Source organism: Ovis canadensis, chromosome 1 (genome assembly GCF_042477335.2).
Source record: "Ovis canadensis isolate MfBH-ARS-UI-01 breed Bighorn chromosome 1, ARS-UI_OviCan_v2, whole genome shotgun sequence".
NCBI classification, from domain to species: Eukaryota; Metazoa; Chordata; class Mammalia; order Artiodactyla; family Bovidae; genus Ovis; species Ovis canadensis.
In genome coordinates this window covers 17,610,929-17,629,030 of record NC_091245.1, presented here as the reverse complement: position 1 = coordinate 17,629,030, position 18,102 = coordinate 17,610,929, and the positions used below count along the sequence as shown (strand labels likewise).

General features: G+C 45.2%; 1 protein-coding gene and 1 long non-coding RNA gene across 2 annotated transcripts in view; one reads left to right on the top strand and one right to left on the bottom strand.

Annotated features, from left to right (window-relative positions):
• RIMKLA (ribosomal modification protein rimK like family member A) overlaps positions 1-15,222 on the bottom strand; it is a 36,091-nt gene extending 20,869 nt beyond the window's left edge. The window contains exon 1 of the mRNA XM_069588307.1: positions 14,896-15,222. Coding sequence (XP_069444408.1) covers positions 14,896-15,058 — 163 coding nt within the window. The 5' untranslated portion in view covers positions 15,059-15,222. The remainder of the gene's footprint in view (positions 1-14,895) is intronic.
• Positions 15,223-15,275: 53 nt separating this feature from the next.
• On the top strand, positions 15,276-17,855 carry LOC138439638 (uncharacterized). The gene is made up of 3 exons (XR_011256787.1): positions 15,276-15,466; positions 16,180-16,435; positions 16,881-17,855. It is a non-coding gene; the product is annotated as an uncharacterized lncRNA (long non-coding RNA).
• The last annotated feature ends 247 nt before the right edge of the window (positions 17,856-18,102 follow it).

Sequence of the window (18,102 nt, the reverse complement as noted above, 5' to 3'; positions counted from 1 at the left end):
CTTTTCCGCTGTCTTAGGATGGAATGGGCTGAGACTCATTAGGTCATTCGAGGATGGCACGGAAGGAATGTCAAGGTTAGATAAGCTCACAGCAACCTGCTTGATCGCTTTCAACCCTGATAGCCTACGGTTTGTATTACTCTTACTAGTTAACTAGGCATCTCCAGCGCACTCAGCAGTTGGGGATACAGTGACAGAGACAGGAAGTGGACTGGAGAGGGCAATGAGAAGTGAGTTCAGGGAATTACTTGGTCTGCCTTAGTGAACCCTAAAGGAGTCTCTAACATGCTCCACAGAAAACCTTTTAAACACAGTTTGAGAACCATGTTATAGACTTTAATCTAAAGCACCTTTGATTTCGTTAAGTGATAAAAAGTGCACAACCATATTAATTTCAAGAAAATAAAAGTTACTAAGGATATTGCTATTTCTCTATTCGGGGATGAATAATATCAATACAAAAACTCTAAGCAAAACAAAACAACAGCAACCAAACAGAAAAACCCAAACCACAAAACGACTACATGGATCTAACTTGCACAGTTTCCTCCCATTCTAGATGTTTCACCAATTTAAAGCAAAGAGAGTAAGTGCAGTCATTAAGTTCAATTGGTTTTAGCACTTCTGTTGACAGTGTGAACCCAAGGAACTGGAACGTAACTCTCAGGGCTGATGTCTAAAGAGCTTTCAGGTTATCTTCACTTCGCCATCAGAAAACAGGATCATTTATATGTGCTTTTTCCTTTGCCACTAATAGCCCCTGGGGAAAGAAATCTGAAAGGGGAAAAAAGCAATCTCTGAGTAATATCCTCAAAATTGGTAGCAGAAGAAAGAAAAGTATTCAAGTTGGTGAAAAAGGTGAGTAAATACAGAACAGTCAGGGGAAAAGCGACAGCCCAGAACGACATTACATAATGAGGTAATATATGCAAAAATGCTTTAAGAACTACGAAATGCTATGTGTACGCAAGGCACTGGCATTTTTACTGCACAGACATTCTACGGAGCAAGGTAGGACGATTTATGGAGATTTGCACCACCTGATGAGAAAAATGGCTTTGCAACAGAAAAGTGACCTAGAGAGATGAAAAGCAGCAGAAACGTCTGGCTTTTAAATCTCAACACGAGACCACAGACAAACAGTTAAACTTCTAAATGGGAAGGAAAGAATTCAGTCATTTCTGGAAATACCAACCACATGTGGACAGAGACAGCTCAGCCTCGACAAGCAGATTCACGTACACCTAGAAGTCTTACCAGGACTTCATCTCTCTTCTCCAAAGGTAAATCTTTGGGCCTGGCTCATTCCAACTGAAGCCTTTAATAAACGAAGAATGGAATGGATTAACGTGGAGCTGAAAAGGCTCTTGCAAGCAGTTAGACAGATGTGGTCTCTGACTGTGCTGGCCTCCAGCTCTGTACAGAGAGGAGCATGATGGATTTAGGGAAAACATCAGTACAACCAGTTCTTTCTCTGCCCGTTGACCCAGCTCCAGCATCCATGCTATGGGGCAACATCACTTGCCCCCTGATCATTTTCTTTGCTGTCTGTACCTTGGGCTTCCCATGTGGTGCCAGTGGTAAAGAATCTGCCTGTAATGCAGGAGACGTGGGTTTGATCCCTGGGTAGGGAAGATCCCCTGGAGGAGGACATGGCAACTCATTGCAGAATTCTTGCCTGGAGAAACCTATGCACAGAGGAGCCTGGCAGGCTACGGTCCATAGAGTCTCACAGAGTCAGACATGACTGAAGCGACTTAGCACAGCATGTCACGGCACCTTGTCCAAATTAAACATTTCCAGAAGCAGGAGACAAGAGTCTGCAGCTTGTGATAGCATCCGTCAGCAGGAACAGTAGTTCCGCACAGCCATGGCCAAGAACAGCTTGGATTTAAGACTGGTGCTCCGCAAACCTGTCGATGAATTCTTGAGCCTTTAACCAATTAGTAATCTCTCTCCCTCTTCCCATAAATATCTCCTCTCAGGAAAGGATGGAGCTTAATGTGTCACCTTTCCTGGGATCATTAACATTCCCACTGCAATCTATGGGCCTTAAGCCAAGGGAATGAAAGGCTGATGCAGGAACTCAGAGAGGGCAGGCTTCTGCTTTGCTGGCAAGGGATGGAAGGAAAGCCCTGAACCACAAGGGGCTCGTTCCCTCAATAACAATGGATTTCATGTGATTAAGTGCCCTAGTGCTCTTGGGTATCACCTTGACCTGGACATCAGGGTGAAGGGAAAGGAGCTGAGTTGCTTCTGGGATATTTGGGATCTCTCAGGCTCCTAGACTGGGCTTGAGATTTACTATTTAGCCTTGAACCACTTTTTTTTTTTTTTTAATTAAAATGATCACTCTGTCCCTGAACAGGTCCATAAGATTGTGAGAATGATCAGATCCCAAACTAGTTAGTACAGTGATGAATAACCAACCTCGCTTAAATCAACTTTTTGAAACCACAATATTTCCTCCATATTACTTCCAAAAAGAATAATATACTTTCATGGGTAATTATGTTCTGATTTCCTTTTGATTCTATTATTTATATTTGGAGATACTTTTAATGTATTAAAAACAAGATAGAAAAAATGAGTAACTTTCCCAAAGAATTGAGCCTGTTTTTCTTCCTAACTTATATATTAGATTAAATTAATTCTACAAAACTAGACTTTTGCATTTATATGTACAACAGCAGAGAAATGCACATAATAATACAGAGAAATAGCTTTAGAAATAAGTCATTATTGGAAAGCAGAGCTCTAAAAATTAAAACTCATTTTCAATCATTCATACAAATACAGGGAAGAGTGAAGGATAATAAAAGGTAGAATCATTCAGATCTGAATTTGCCTAACATTTTGTGTTTGAGGGACTTTGCTAAGAACTTTCATATGTATTACTGTATTTAAATTAAAGATGTTTTGTTAAAAAAAAAAACAAAACAGAACAGACATAGTTACTGAGGAAGAGTGATGGCCTGGGAGTTGGGGGTAGTAAATGCAAACCACTACATTTAGAATGAATGAACAAGGTCCTACTGTACAGCCCAGGGAACTATATTCAATATCCTATGGATATTGAGAGTATTCAAAACCATAATGGAAGAGAATATAAAAATAGAATGTATATATGTGTGTAACTCCGTCACTTGGCTGTACAGCAGCGATTGGCAGAACAATGTAAATCAACTATGCTTTAATTTAAAAAGAATGACATCTTGTATATGAACCCTTGTACTGGACTGACTATCCAAAGTCTTTGCATTTACACAGACCTGATTAAGACGCCCAGTGGGGCACCACCCTTTAGATGTGTGGGCACAGAGTGCTCATTCATATACACACGTGTACATCCCTGGCTTCACAACGAAAACGCAAGCTTCAGAACTAGACCGGCAGGGCTTCCCCGGTGGCTCAGTCCTCAAGAATCTGCCTGCTAATGCAGGAGACACGGGTTTGATCCCTGATCTGGGAAGATCCTACGTGCTATGGACGAACTAAGCCTCTGTGCCACAACTATTGAGTCTGTGCTCTAGAGCCCAGGGGCCCCAACTACTGAAGCCCGTGTGCCCTAGAGTCCATGCTGCGAAACGAGAGAAGCCACCACCACAAGACGGCACAACTGCAACGAACAGTGGCCCCTGCTCGCCCCAGCTAGAGGAAAGCCCATGCAACCACGAGGATCCAGCGCAGGCAAAAAATAAATAACTTATTTAAAAAAAACGCTACACTGGCTTCTTGTATGCTAGGAAAAAAACACTTCATTTACGAAGCAAGTGGCAGAAATAAGAGAAAGAGCAGAACACGATAGCGGGAAAGCCAGCAAAGGACCTCACTTAATGCGAGTTTTCAGAACCACTTCACTTGAGTAGGATCATGTTTACTACTAGCTACAGTTGGCAGTAGAGCTGAGAAAGGAAGCAACACTATAAATTAAGCGGATAATAATCCATCAAGTGCTGCGCACTACCATGTCGTGCTAGGAGGAATATGTGTCATCCCAAACATGATCTGGCTCGTCCCAATCACTCTCCACATTTTCTCCGGTCTTTTTCTACCTTACCCCCCAGCATCTCCTCATTCGGAAGTTATTTTTATTCTTACTATGCCGCTCTTCCCTCCCTTTTAAAGGTCTTTGTTAGGATGCTCAAAGAAAATTGCACCTCCACCCCATTAAGACTCACAGTCATTATGAGGCCACCTTCTCTTTCCACCAGATGCTATTTTGAGGTCATTTAATTCAGTTCAACCTTTATTGAACTGTTGCGATGAGTCAGACACAGGAATACAAAGATGAGCCAGGTGGTCTCTGCCTACCAGGAGTTTATCGTCTCCTTATGGAGAAAGATACTGACATCATTCAGTCACTGAACACACATCTATCATTTCACACAGTCATTCAGTGAAGATTTATTGAGCACCTACTTTGGGCCAAACCCAGTGTTAGTTTTGGGTTTCCCCAGCAGGACTCCTGGAGACAAGGACTGAAGTACAAGAGGTTTATCATCAGGGAGGTAATTTCAGGAAACACTGGGAGGGGAGTGGAGAAGACAATGCTGCAAATAAAAGGTGTCTTAGGAAGTGAGTGACGACCTTGGCACCCAGAGCTTAATCCTGCTGGGCAACAATAACAAACGGTCTAGTGCACACTCCTTGGTTACCACACCCAAGGGGCGAGGGAGCTAGTGATTTATAATTTTATATGTATTCTAAGTCTGGCTGAGAGCGGATCCAGGGGTGTGGTGGTAATTCCCTGGCCCTTCTGGCTTACCATACATGTGTGGACAAAGTGAGCTTCTGTAACCAGAGAAAGCCGTCAGGCAGAGATTCAGGTACTGATGGTTAGATGCAAGACAAGGGGTGGGGCAGGGGTGCCATCAAATGTAAGAGCAAAGCGCCGTGGGAGAGCCTCTGACAGTGAAGGAACATGCATCCAGGCACCGTCTTAAGGGCTGGGCACAGGGGCTGAGGTGTGTAAGTGAGACAACATCCCTGGGATTTAAGAAGAAAGAAGACAGACAACTGTAATTAATGTCAGTGAGGTTCTACAGAGCACCTGGGTATTAAGAAGAGTTATCAGTCTGGTTTGGGCAGGGGCTGGGGAGATTCTAACACAATATTAGAAGTGCTCTGGCAGGCATATATATCATATATATCAGGGCACAGTGACAGCAAAGGAGGAGGGGACAGCAAAGGAGGAGGGGACAGCTAGGTGATTATTTCTAAGAGAATCAAGGCAAGTTTCAGACAGGAGATGTCGACTCACAGTCCTTCTGGCTCAGAAGAAACATGTATAACTAATAAAAGCTTGATGTCTACCACTTGTTTTAAAGGCATGACAACTCATACACACAGAGTTCAGGAATATCCCAGGGCTATTTGCAAAGGCCTTTCAAGAAGTTGCGGCCACAAGAGATGAAAGGCAATTCTGGCAAAGTGGATAAAGTCCTGGCCTCCAAGTCAGAGACCTGATTTAATTTGTGCTGTCATCTAACAGCTTGGCAAGACAAAAAATGTCCCTGGGTCTCAGTTTCCTCTTCTGTAAAATAGAAGAACTTGAAAACCTTCCTCTCTCCCTCACCTCACCAACACAATCTTTCCTGCAACCACAAAGACAACTCTCATCAAGCCCTTTCCCCTTTTCACATCAGTCTCTCAAGACTCCAGTCTCCAAGGCCATGTCCCTGGACTCTGACCCACACCCACCCCAGTTCGGACACTGCCTTTTCTACTCCCACCTCCGTCTTCTCTGTGCTCTAGGGGACTCAGTTGATGGGACTCAATGGGTAGCAAATCCCCTATCCTTGACCTTTTCAGTGAGTGTTCCTTTCCTCTTCTTTTTTTGAGTCTAATTGACCCCTGCCTCTCCCCAGTGGCACTGCCTTCTTACTTCCTCCCAAGCTGTGGCGGTTTTCTCTTTCTCACACCGGGGGTCACTGGGCCTGGAGGTAGGAGAGACGTGCTCCTTGCTTCTCACTGTGGCTTCACCATCCCCCTTCTCTCCTCCTAAAACATCCAGTCTGACTCTCGTCCAACCACATCACATTTCCCTACTTGTGCAGGCCTTCCAAGGCTCCCAGTCACTCCCCTGTCCTTGAAGCTTTAGCTCCAGACTCACTGACTCTCTTGCACTGTCATAGATACTGGTGACTTCAATATCCCAATGCAGGGGACCTGGGTTTGATACCTGGTCAGGGAACTAGATCCCACATGCAACTAAGAGTTCGCATGCTGCAACTAAAGATCCTGCATGCCGCAGGGAAGATCAAAGATCCCATGCGTTGCAACTAAGACCCAGCACAGACAAAGAAAGAAGTCAATTAAAATTTTTAAAAAAGAATTCTTCCGATGCCCAGGTCTCTCCATCTTTTGACTTCTTTTCCTCCAAGGATCCTGTCCATCACCCCAGCCCAGCCACCACTCCCAGTTACATTCCAGACTTTATGCGGTGATCGTAACTCCCATCTCCGACCACTGCCTCCTATCTTTCCAGCTCACTCTCTCGTACCCCAACTCCAGCCACACTTTGATACCATCTGGAACTACCATGCACGGATCCCCCATCTTTTTACTGCCCCTCACCCCCTTCATGCCCTCACTTCCTCCCTTACACTATCTAAATTCCATAGTGAAGCACCACACATATACCCTCATGCCCTTGCACCCATTTCTTGCTTGTAACCCTGATCCCACTCTGCCTACTTCATATGTTCTTCTGTGCAATGGAGCATGGCTGGAGAAAAAATACACAAACCTGTCGGCTGGTCTCAAGGCCGTCCTTACTGCTGCCTGGTAAGCATTCTGTTTCCCTGGTCCATTCACTCTCCCTCAACCCCAAGCAACTATTTCACACTTTGTCTTCTTGCCTCAAATCTTTACTTCTTCCTACCTCCTTCTCATTCTGACTCTTCCTATTTCAATGATTCCGAAGCAATCGGAAAAGAACTTCTCTGTAAGTTTCCACTAACACATCTACCCACCTACCTGTACCTGTGCCAATAGGTTACTTTCTCTGTTATACAGTGGCTGAAGTGTCCTTGTTCCTAGCTTAAGCCAACTTCTTGAAATATGCATTCGATCCCAACCCCTCTCAGGCATTTAAGGCAATGCTCCAGCAATTAACCTCCTTCTCCTAAATCTCCCATTTCCCTCTATCAGATCATTCACTCTAACATAAAACATGGTGTTATTTCTCTCTTCTTTAATAAAAGCCTCTCAAATTCATCTTTGAGCAATATCTTAGCTCAAGCTGCTATTGCAAAATACCATAGCCTGGGTGGCTTAAACAACAGACATTTATCTTGCACAGTTATGGACATTGGAAGTCTGATATTGGGGTCTGATACTGCCTCCTTGCTGTATCCTCACATGGCAAGGAGAAAGAGACAGAGAGAAAGATCAAGTTCTCTCAACTCTTGTTATAAAGGCATTAATCGGATCATGAAGACCCCACCCTCATGATCTCATCTACATCTCATGACTCAAAGGCTCTACCTCCAGATACATTCACATCAGAGGTTAGGGCTTCAGCGTATGAATTTTGGGAGAACACAATTCAGTCCATACAAGTTATCAATCCATTCTTCACCTTTCCGTTATAATAAAATTCCTAAGACTGTGTGTATATTCACTGTGTTCCATTACTTCATTGAAACTGCTCTTAACACAGTCACTAATGCTGCTGCTGCTGCTAAGTCGCTTCAGTCGTGTCCAACTCTGTGCCACCCCATAGACGGCAGCCCACCAGGCTCCCCCATCCCTGGGATTCTCCAGGCAAGAACACTGGAGTGGGTTGCCATTTCCTTCCCCAATGCATGAAAGTGAAAAGTGAAAGTGATGTCGCTCAGTCGTATCAGACTCTTAGCGACCCCCTGGACTGCAGCCTATCAGGCTCCTCCGTCCATGGGATTTTCCAGGCAAGAGTCCTGGAGTGGGGTGCCATTGCCTTCTCCTCACTAATGCTAAGCCCATAGTTTAAATCCCATGGTCAATTAATTCTCAGTCCTCATCTAACTTGATTTACCAACCACAGCTGAAATAGTTTCATCATGTCTTCTTTCTTTGACTATTTTCTCCACTCAGCTTCCAGCACACCACACTCTCCAGGGTTTACTTCTTTTACTTAAGATTCTTTGCTGGTTCCTCTCCCTCTCCCCGAGTTTCCCCAATGGCTCAGCAGTAAAGAATACACCTGCAATGCAGAAGTGGGGTCCCTGAGTATGGAAGATCCCCTGGAGGAGGAAATCCACTCCAGTACTCTTGCCTGGAAAAAACTCCATGGACAGAGGAACCTGGTGGGCTATAGTCCATGGGGTTGCAAGAGTTGGACACAACTGAGTGACTGAGCATGCATTCTCCCTCTCCCCAACCACTGAACGGTGGAGTACCCCAGAGCTCAGTCCCTGGATCCCTTTTCTGTATGTAGTCACTCCTGGGAGATGTGTATGGAGATGCTTCTATTTTTTATATCCTCAGGCCAGGACTTTCCCCTGAACTGCAACTGATCTGATAAACTGCCTACTTACCACTTCCATTTGGATGTTTAATGGGCACCTTAGGCAGTCCTGATCCTCACCACCTACCCAAACCTACTCCCCTCACACCCTTTCCATGTGAGCAAATAGTAAACCTGATTCTCACAGCTGTTTAGGACAAACACTGGAACTTTGAAGGCCTCCTTGCTTAGTCTTTCTTACATGTCCAATGTCTGATCCAGCAGGCAAATCCTGACAACTCTGTCTTCAAAATATATCCAAAATCCAGTCTCTTTTCCCCTCCTCCCCTGAAATCATTCTAGTCCAACTATCAGCATCCTTCATCTCCCACCTGAGCTGCAGCAACACCCTCCTAGGGGATCTCTCTGCCTCTGCCCTTGCTGCCATCAGTCTGTTCTCAACACTATGGCCAGTATAGTCCTGTGCACGTAGGGCAGGCCACATCACCTCTCTGCTCAAAATTCTTCAGTGGATTCCCAGCTCATTCCAGGGTAAGATAGAAAGTGCATCCGTGACTCACAAGGCCCTATATACGGGCTCCCCTCCCACCCTCACCCCTCTGACCTCCTCTCCTAATGCTCATTCTTAACTCATTCTGCTCTGGCCACACTGGTTTCCTTGTTGTTCCCTCTCCCTGAACCACCCTATCCTCGGATATCCCAAACAGCTTGTGTCCTTAGCTTCTTCAGTCTTTTACTTGAACTTCATGTTCTGGGTGAAGACCACTCCAGCCACCCTGTCTAAAACTACAATCCCTTCCCTCGCCCCCAGAAATGCGCTATTTTTTCTTCCTTCTTCCTTCCTTCCTTTTTCCCTCCCTAGCTCTTTTCACCATATGCTAATATATTTTACCTCGTTTGTGTTCTGTCTCCCCAACTAGAATGTAATCTCCTCGAGAGGCAGGGATTTCTGTCTGTTTTGTTCTGATGCCTAGATAAATACCCTACACGTAGTAGGCAGTCAACAGATATTTATCGAGCAAATGAATGAACAAAATCATAATACTGAGGGAGACTGTGTCTGGTCTTCCTCTCCATTGTGTCTCCAACACCAAGTACAGCACCTGGCCTGGCACAGAGCGGGCACCCAATTGATACTTGTGGAATGAAGTTAAGGAATGAATAGGATTGTTGTGAAGATTAACCGACACATAAATGATATTAAACTATTAGGAGGAGAAGGGGGCGACAGAGGATGAGATGGTTGGATAGCATTACTGACTCAATGAACATGAGTTTGACCAAACTTTGGGAGACAGTGAAAGATGAGGAAGCCTGGAGCCCCGCAATTTATGGGGTAGCAAACAGTTGGATACAACTTAGCAACTAAACAGCAACAGCAACAACAACAATACCAGAGTCATAGGAATGAGGAACCATTATTCCTGTTTATTCTTCAATGCATAGTAACTTAACTGTATCCTTTCCTCACAATGAAATCTTACTTTTTAATAGTGAAGGATCAAGTAGAATTAGATTGAGAATTTTGGATCCTGTTGTAGTTTTGTAACAAAACAATATAAAATTCAAATAAGGTGAAGTCTCTCTGGGAAATAGGTACTGTGGCCCACCTATCTACTGGAGAAGTTGGTTTGTGCAGGGATAAGCCTAGCAGTAATGTACCTGGATGTCAGTGGACCCTCTACTAAGAAGAGGAATGACAAGGGGGATGGATGGATGCAGATGACCTGATCTCTCTGATGATGGCAAGCTTAACCAATGTGGTGGAGGGCATGGTAGTAACAACAAGTGATTCAGAAACCTAGAAAGTAGGGCTCTGAGATCCACTAAGGACCCCCATCTATTAGTTCTAGAATGTTTTCCAATAGAGTTCATGAGCTGTCCCTAAAAATAGCTGTTAGAAACATCAACATAAACCACACTTCAACCCATTCTCAGTCTTGGAGGTCAGCCCACAGTAATAAATGTGGACCCACAGGGTAAAGCATATCTATTCAGCACTCAGGTCAGTCTGGAAACATTATATGGTCGGTGCTTCCACCCACTCCCTGATCTTTCCACTAGTGCTGGATGCTGGTTTATTCGGATTACAGGGTGTCAGGCACAGGCCTTTAGCATGGACTAAGGCTAATGATCAACCTTCGTGCACAAAGTTGAGCCTGGTATCCTTTCTTGCTAGTGTCTTCTTGCACAGTAATGGGAATCCATCCTTTCTCTACAAGGCCCCTGTCCTCTTTTGCAAGGCTGAGACAAGACCATTCCCTCATTCAAATTTAATTAAGATTTCTCCCCACCCAAACATCTTAAATCTTACACACCTGATTCCTACAAAGAACCAAGTGAGAGTCTCCCCAAACAACTTAATGTAAAGAACCTGACCTAGAAACTGCCATACAGCCACCAAGGTTTTAAATCTGAAAGTAAGGGAAGAATGCTGAATCATCCTGCTCCTAGGAGCCAAACTGTAACACATCCTCATTTCCAGGTCAGACTCATCTCTTCTGTCTTGGTATCTGTTCCTGAGTTTGGGGCTTTACTTGTTTCTTGAGACAGTTAATTGTAAAGACCGGTGGGTGGTCAAAACACTTGATTTGCACCAGTGACTCTGCCCTCAGATAAATAAACATCCTCATCACAAAGCAGTTATGCATCCAGTCATGAAATCCCAGACACAGCCGCTAATCACAGCACAAGTCTCACATAGCTGCATTAGCCTCTCACATAGCTGCGTTAGCCTTTAAAGGTACTTCATTCAGTCACCCAACAAATGTCAACTGAAGGTCTACTATGTACCTGTTCTGGAGCATACATTTGAGCAATATCCAGTCATTTAGGGGGTGGGAGAAGAACTTTGTAAATAGGTAAATTACAATAAAATACAATGAATGCTATCTTATTTGGCAGCAGATGGAAGAGAAAGATGCTTGGGGGCCAGTTAAGGAGTCAAGACAGACTTTAGAGAAAAGATGCATATAAAGGGTGAATAAGAGTTCCCCATGGGGCAGGGAGCTGGACCAGATGAGCATCTCAGGCAGAAGCAATTTCAGTGCAAGGGGCAAGGTGAAGTCAGTGCAGGCTGATGCATGGGATGGAGTGGAAGCAAGAAAACAGAAAGTGCTGAGCCCACAATTACTCAGTGTTGGTCCCTAACTGCCAGCCAGCACCATATGCCCAGACACCCTGACTGGGCATATAATTATCAGATTAATATGTAAAAAGAAACTTGGCCTATGGCATATGATAAATAATCCATGTGTTTCATTTTGAATATTCCTATGTACATTTTGGTGCCATATTCACCACCACTATGTCCTCACGATTGAGAATAATTAACAAAAATGTGTTGAACGAATGAAGAACTTGTGGTTTCTAAGAAGGACATGGCGATGCACAGATTCTCATAATGCTCCATCCAGCAGGAAGGTGCACGGAAAGTGTTTTCTACAGGATTGCTTCAGTCACCTGAAGGTCATTCACTCCTCCCAGTAGTCTCTCCATCCGAATCTATGCTCAGTAGAGCAGACCACTGGGTTAAAAAGAATAACCATAAAACCTGGCATTTGTAGCATTTCTTCAGTTTACTTGTATTATTCTGTTTAAATCCAAAACTTTGATCCTCTTGTCTAATTCTACTTCATATATAACCTGAAATTCTTATCTCTGGATTTGGGTTCCCTCTAGCCTCCATGGAGGGAAGATGGGCAATGAACTTAAGGAACTGGCGGAGTCACTGCCCGTTCTTGTCTCAAAATGACCCCTTCATCTACTCCCACATGAATCTAAAGAAAGAATGGAAAGGAGCAAAGATATGAAGCCTGAGTAAAGGCGACACTTTAACTGCCTGAACTGTCACATGACTCTGCAACGTCACTGTCTAGCCTCAATGTCACGTAATTCTGTTCAATTTCATATCTACTGAGAAAGGTATTGGGCTGGCCAAAAAGTTCATTTGAGTTCTTCTATAACATCTTACAGAAAACCCCAAACTTTCTGGCAATACTCTAGGTTGCAGATGTCCAAGGATACACTTATTCCATTATCACTGGCTGAGAATTAGAGTAGGCTGTTAACCATCCGTCACTCCATCTCTTTGATCATTAGGCTTTTCATTTATAAAATGAAGGGGTCAGAATGGATGGTCCCAAACTCCTTCCCAGCTCCCACAATAATCTTCAAATAGGAAAGGACATCAATACCATTGTAACTCTTTCTGGATTTCAAAGCCAGTAAATTCTAGAGTTTATTTCAGAGGAATACTTTGGCTTACCAAATTACCAACAGTTTTCTATAACTGACTCTAGAAGAAACTGGGAAATAGACTGCATATCTTAATTCATTTAAATACATTTATTGAGTGCCCAGTACGTGAGAGGCACTATTTAGACACTGTTACAGCACTGAGCAAAGCAAAGGAGCCCAGTCTTCTCATGGAACTCACTTACCTGTGCTTTAATTAATCCCCCCATGCACCACACACCGAATAAGTCTTTTGACTGCTTTGGACAGCACAAACAGTGACCTAATAGGTTTGTTTTATGTATTGTGACTTGTGTGGGGCAATCACTGAATTAGCAAACAGTTAAAACTGCTTCAAAAAGTAACTGTGTTCATTTTCTTGATCGAGTAGGCAAATAACTATGTAGATCTTCTTGTAGTTTAGAAAGAAGTAACTACTAGCTTCTGAATAGATTGAGATACATTCACACAGGAATTCCAGCAAAATGTTAAGACACTAAACAAAAGAGTAGAAATGTTTCCTGCAGCATTAGAATTTAATTTTCTATTTTCCTACGACTGTTTAAAATGGGGTTCTAGATACAAAACAGAGCATTCCCCTACTCTTTCACGGAATGCATGATGGGTCGATAAGAAGGAAAATGATGTAGAATGATGTGCCTGTATCTCAAAAAAGGCATCTTTACAGGCTGGGGAAAGAAAATTTTTAAAGAGCAAACTCTTGGGGGTGGAAAGATGTATATACTAGATCTAGATCAGTAAAATATGACAGATCACTCCACTTAAGCCCAGTACTGGCAGATGATTTTACAGCTGGAGGAACCCTAACCCTTAGCTTTATAAATGAGAAAGCTGAGATTCAAAGACATAAAGAGACCTGGCTAATGCAAAGCCAAGATACTTGTTAGCAAAACCGTAATAACCCAATCCTGCTGATTCCTTATCTAGGAATCCAGTTCAGCATTAACTAACTGTGAGAATTTTTAGCAAATCAAGACTAGAGAGAGGGAGCCCTTGATGGTTGACAGCCACTCTTTTAGACTAAATGTATATGACACCCAATGTTTGCAGTATATTTCTCCAACAGACTATTCAGTCTGCTACTACTCATGAAGGTTTTTTATTAATTTAAGGATGAAACATCTAGAACAGATATGGTCCACTTAGAAATAGGTCATATTCAAAATCTCATATGTATGTAGCCTGTTTAGAAGTTGGGTCCCCTTTCCCCTGCCAAAGAAAAGTAACAAATTATGAGTTTATTTAACAGGCATGGTTGAAACAGTATAAATGGTATTCCAAGAAGCACTCTCAGTGGGCCCAAAGCTCCTTGAGTCCTGGACCCCTCTGGTTACCTCCATACTGGAGGCTGCAGAGACTCAAACACTGCAAGCCAGGGGAAGGTTCTTAAACCAGGATTCTTAAGCCAGAAACTGTTTATATTAGGATAATTAAGAATATCTAAAACCACACAACCTTTTGAGGTCATGGTCACAGCTGATAACCGTGTCTTACCGCCCCTCTTCCATTCCCCACTCCCCAAATCTCTGGAACACAGCAGCGGAGAAATCGATGCAGCCAGAATGGTCTCTACCTGAAATCTTGACTTTTCTGGAATCAGAATTTAATACTTTCAGAGAGGAAGATCATTTTAAAGAAAACCCATCAAAGGTCTCCTCTCCTACTTTATACTAAAGAGGTGATTCTAATCTTTCTCAGATTTCTCCCCATCTGCAGGTTTCTAGCTTGGGAATAATAGTCGATGCAGTGCACTGCTGATGCTTGGACACTCTTGGAAAACTTTTAAAAACATTCATCTTAATGGAAATTTTGTAAATTTAGTGTTGGATCTTATAAATCTAAACTGGCAGGGTACTGAAGCAAGCAGAATTTGCTAATTTGGGGTTAGCTTCGTTTTCCTCGGACCTCCAGGTGACCTCAGGTGAATTCAAGTTCCTTCCAGACTAAGTCTTCTAAGTGAATTAAACCCCGTTCTCAAATCTTGCCCTCAGGGCAGATGCTGGTGGTCAAAAAAAGCTCCCAAGGTTAGGGAATTTCTCTAACCCGAAGAGGTCTCTCGGGGGAGAGCGGCAGGTTTGGGTGACCCAAAGGAGACTCGGCCGGGGGAGGCCCGATGAGCGGGCCCACCCGCTGGTTCTCGGGGACCCCGGAGCGCCACGCCACCCTCCCGGGCCCACCTAGCTCACCGAGGTTGCCGCCGACGATGGTGACGGCGATCTGGTCCATGAGCACCGCCCGGAAGCGCACGTCCTGCTCGGAGCAGCGCTGCCGGAGGGCGCGCAGGATCTGCACCTGCGGGTAGTCCTCGCGGATGCGCCGGTCCGTCAGGAACCAGAGCTGGGAGCACATGGCGGCCAGGGCGGCGGCGCCCGGAGGGGCGCGGGCCCCCTCGGCGCCCCGGGCCGCTCGCTCGGGCTGGCGGGCGGGCGGCCGGCGTCCTGGCGAGCGCGCGCCGCGGCTCCGCTCCCGCCGGTGCGCCAGGCGCCTCTGCAGCCCTGACCCAGCGAATCTGCCCGGCCACTCAGCGCCGCCGCCGGCCCCTGCCAGCCAATCAGCGCGCGGCGGCGGGCGCGGGCCGGCCACGGGGCCAGCTGCAGAGGCGGCCGCGGCGGGCGGCGCCAGGGAGGGGCGGCGGGGCCGGGGCCTGCGGCGGCCGGGGGAGGGGACCCGCGCGGGGCTGGTGGCCGGGGGGAGCCCCGAGCGAGACAGGCCGCGGCGAGACTGAGCGAGGGCATCCCTGCCCCGCACTGGACCCCGGTGGGCGTGGCGCTGCCGGCCTGGGTGGGGCGACCCGAGCGGGAGGGGTCGGGGCTGCCATCCAGGGAAGCGGAGAGGGTGTCCCGGCTGACCGACTAATGGTCCGCAGCGGGCAGCGGGATGTTTCCCAAAGGCAGTCCCTAACACCTAGGGGCTGGGTGCATCTGCGGCCCCTACAGAACCCGGGCAGGGCCCCGAGGACTTCCTAAGGGAGACTCCAGGGCCTGGCGAAGGTCATCCAGCTAGGCCCCGGGTTTAGACCTTGGCCTTGGACTCCTCTGCCCAAATCGTGGCCTTGAGCTGGGGAGCGGAGAGAGAAGTCGGGAGTTGGGTTGTTTGGGTTTAGGGTCCAGATAATTTGAAGGTGCATTTCTGAGGGTCTCCGGTTTTCCCTCGGACACCCGCTCCCAGGTTGCAGCAGTTCTGGGTCTGTAGAATCTCAATGTGAAGAAAATAGATATGAGTCGTTTTAGTCAGAAGGATGACTAGTTGGTCTTCCCCCATCCCTCTAGACCATACAACTGAGTCATCATTAAACACTGTCCTTGGCCCTAGCCAATTGCAAATTCTGCCAGCAAACAACAGTGTTTGTAGCCAGACTTTCCTTTCTAAATCACTGCAGGACTGTAAGTTAGCCATCTTTGGAGATTGCATTTGTTCTTCCCTCTCATTAAAATATTTGTCCTTTTTTTTTTTTTTTTTTTTTGGCTTAGGGAAGCGAAGTGAAGTGAAGTTGCTCAGTTGTGTCCGACTCTTTGCAACCCCGTGGACTCTAGCCCACCAGGCTCCTCCCTCCAAGAGATTCTCCAGGCAAGAATACTGGAGTAGGTTGCCATGCTCTCCTCCAGGGGATCTTCCCAACGCAGGGATCGAACCCAGGTCTCCCGCATTGCAGGCAGACACTTTAACCTCTGAGCCACGGCAAGAGGAATTTCAAAGCAGACCAAGCAATAACAATTTAGGAATGGGGTAAGATATCTCAGGTACCATATAGGCTTCGCTATATATCTATATATTGCAGGTATGTGCATTTATTTACCCACTTGATGTGCCTTGTGCCGTTGGAAAAGTTCTAAGTAGAATTTCAGAAATTAATTCTTTTTCAAGCAGTGTTAAGTAAATCCTTTTGTATTGCAAAATACTCCCCACCATGAATGTATTTTCTTAAAGTAGCAGAAATCTAGTGCCCCATGACTTAGTAACTTTCAGAACTATCTTCCATCCACAGATCAACTTGGGCACTAGAGACTCTATCTTCTACCTTGACCATTTCCTTAATGTCCCATGTTATATATTTTGTAGACCCAGGAAGCAACAGTTAGAACTGAACATGGAACAACAGACGGGTTCCAAATAGGAAAAGGAGTACATCAAGGCTGTATATTGTAACCCTGCTTATTTAACTTATATGCAGAGTACATCATGAGAAATGCTGGGCTGGATGAAGCACAAGCTGGAATTAAGATTGCCGGGAGAAATATCAATAACCTCAGATATGCATATGACACCACCCTTATGGCAGAAAGTAAAGAGGAACTAAAGAGCCTCTTGATGAAAGTCAAAGAGGAGAGTGAAAAGGTTGGCTTAAAGCTCAACATTCAGAAAACGAAGATCATGGCATCTGGTCCCATCACTTCATGGGAAATAGATGGGGAAACAGTGAGAGAGATTTTGAGGGGGGGGCTCCAAAATCACTGCAGATGGTGATTGCAGCCATGAAATTAAAAGACGTTTCCTCCTTGGAAGGAAAGTTATGACCAACCTAGATAGCATATTGAAAAGCAGAGATGTTACTTTGCCAACAAAGTTCTGTCTAGTCAAGGCTATGGTTTTTCCTGTGGTCATGTATGGATGTGCGAGTTGGACAGTGAAGAAGGCTGAGCGCCGAAGAATTGATGCTTTTAAACTGTGGTGTTGGCAAAGACTCTTGAGAGTCCCTTGGACTGCAAGGAGATCCAACCAGTCCATTCTAAAGGAGATCAGTCCCGGGTGTTCATTGGAAGGACTGATGCTAAAGCTGAAACTCCAATACTTTGGCCACCTCATGCTAAGAGTTGACTCAATGGAAAAGACTCTGATGCCGGGAGGGATTGGGGGCAGGAGAAGAAGTGGACGACAGAGGATGAGATGGCTGGATGGCATCACCAACTCGATGGACATGAGTTTGGGTGAACTCCGGGAGTTGGTGATGGACAGGGAGGCCTGGCGTGCTGCAGTTCATGGGGTCACAAAGAGTCAGACATGACTGAACAGCTGAACTGAACTGAATGCTTTCTACTTGGCTTCTACAGTGTCATACATAGGATGGGTATAAGATGATCAGAACCATAGTTGTCTGGAACAATAATGTGTGTATGAGTCAGTAAATTTAGGAATTGCTTACAATCCATTTTCATAGTCATCTTCATAAGTCAAGAATGTTCAATTCATATGCAAATGGCTACTAAGGTCTCCAATTTTCTCCAAAACCCAGGTTTGAGGAGAACAGGATCTGGGGAATCCAGATGTTGTCATCACTTCTCTGTCTTTGCTCACCCTCCCTAGAAGGTTGCTACCTCTACTGTGATCTCTTTTATAGGATGGATGATAAGCGAGGCCCTTGATAGTGGCATATCCAGTTAGGAGATCACTAAGCT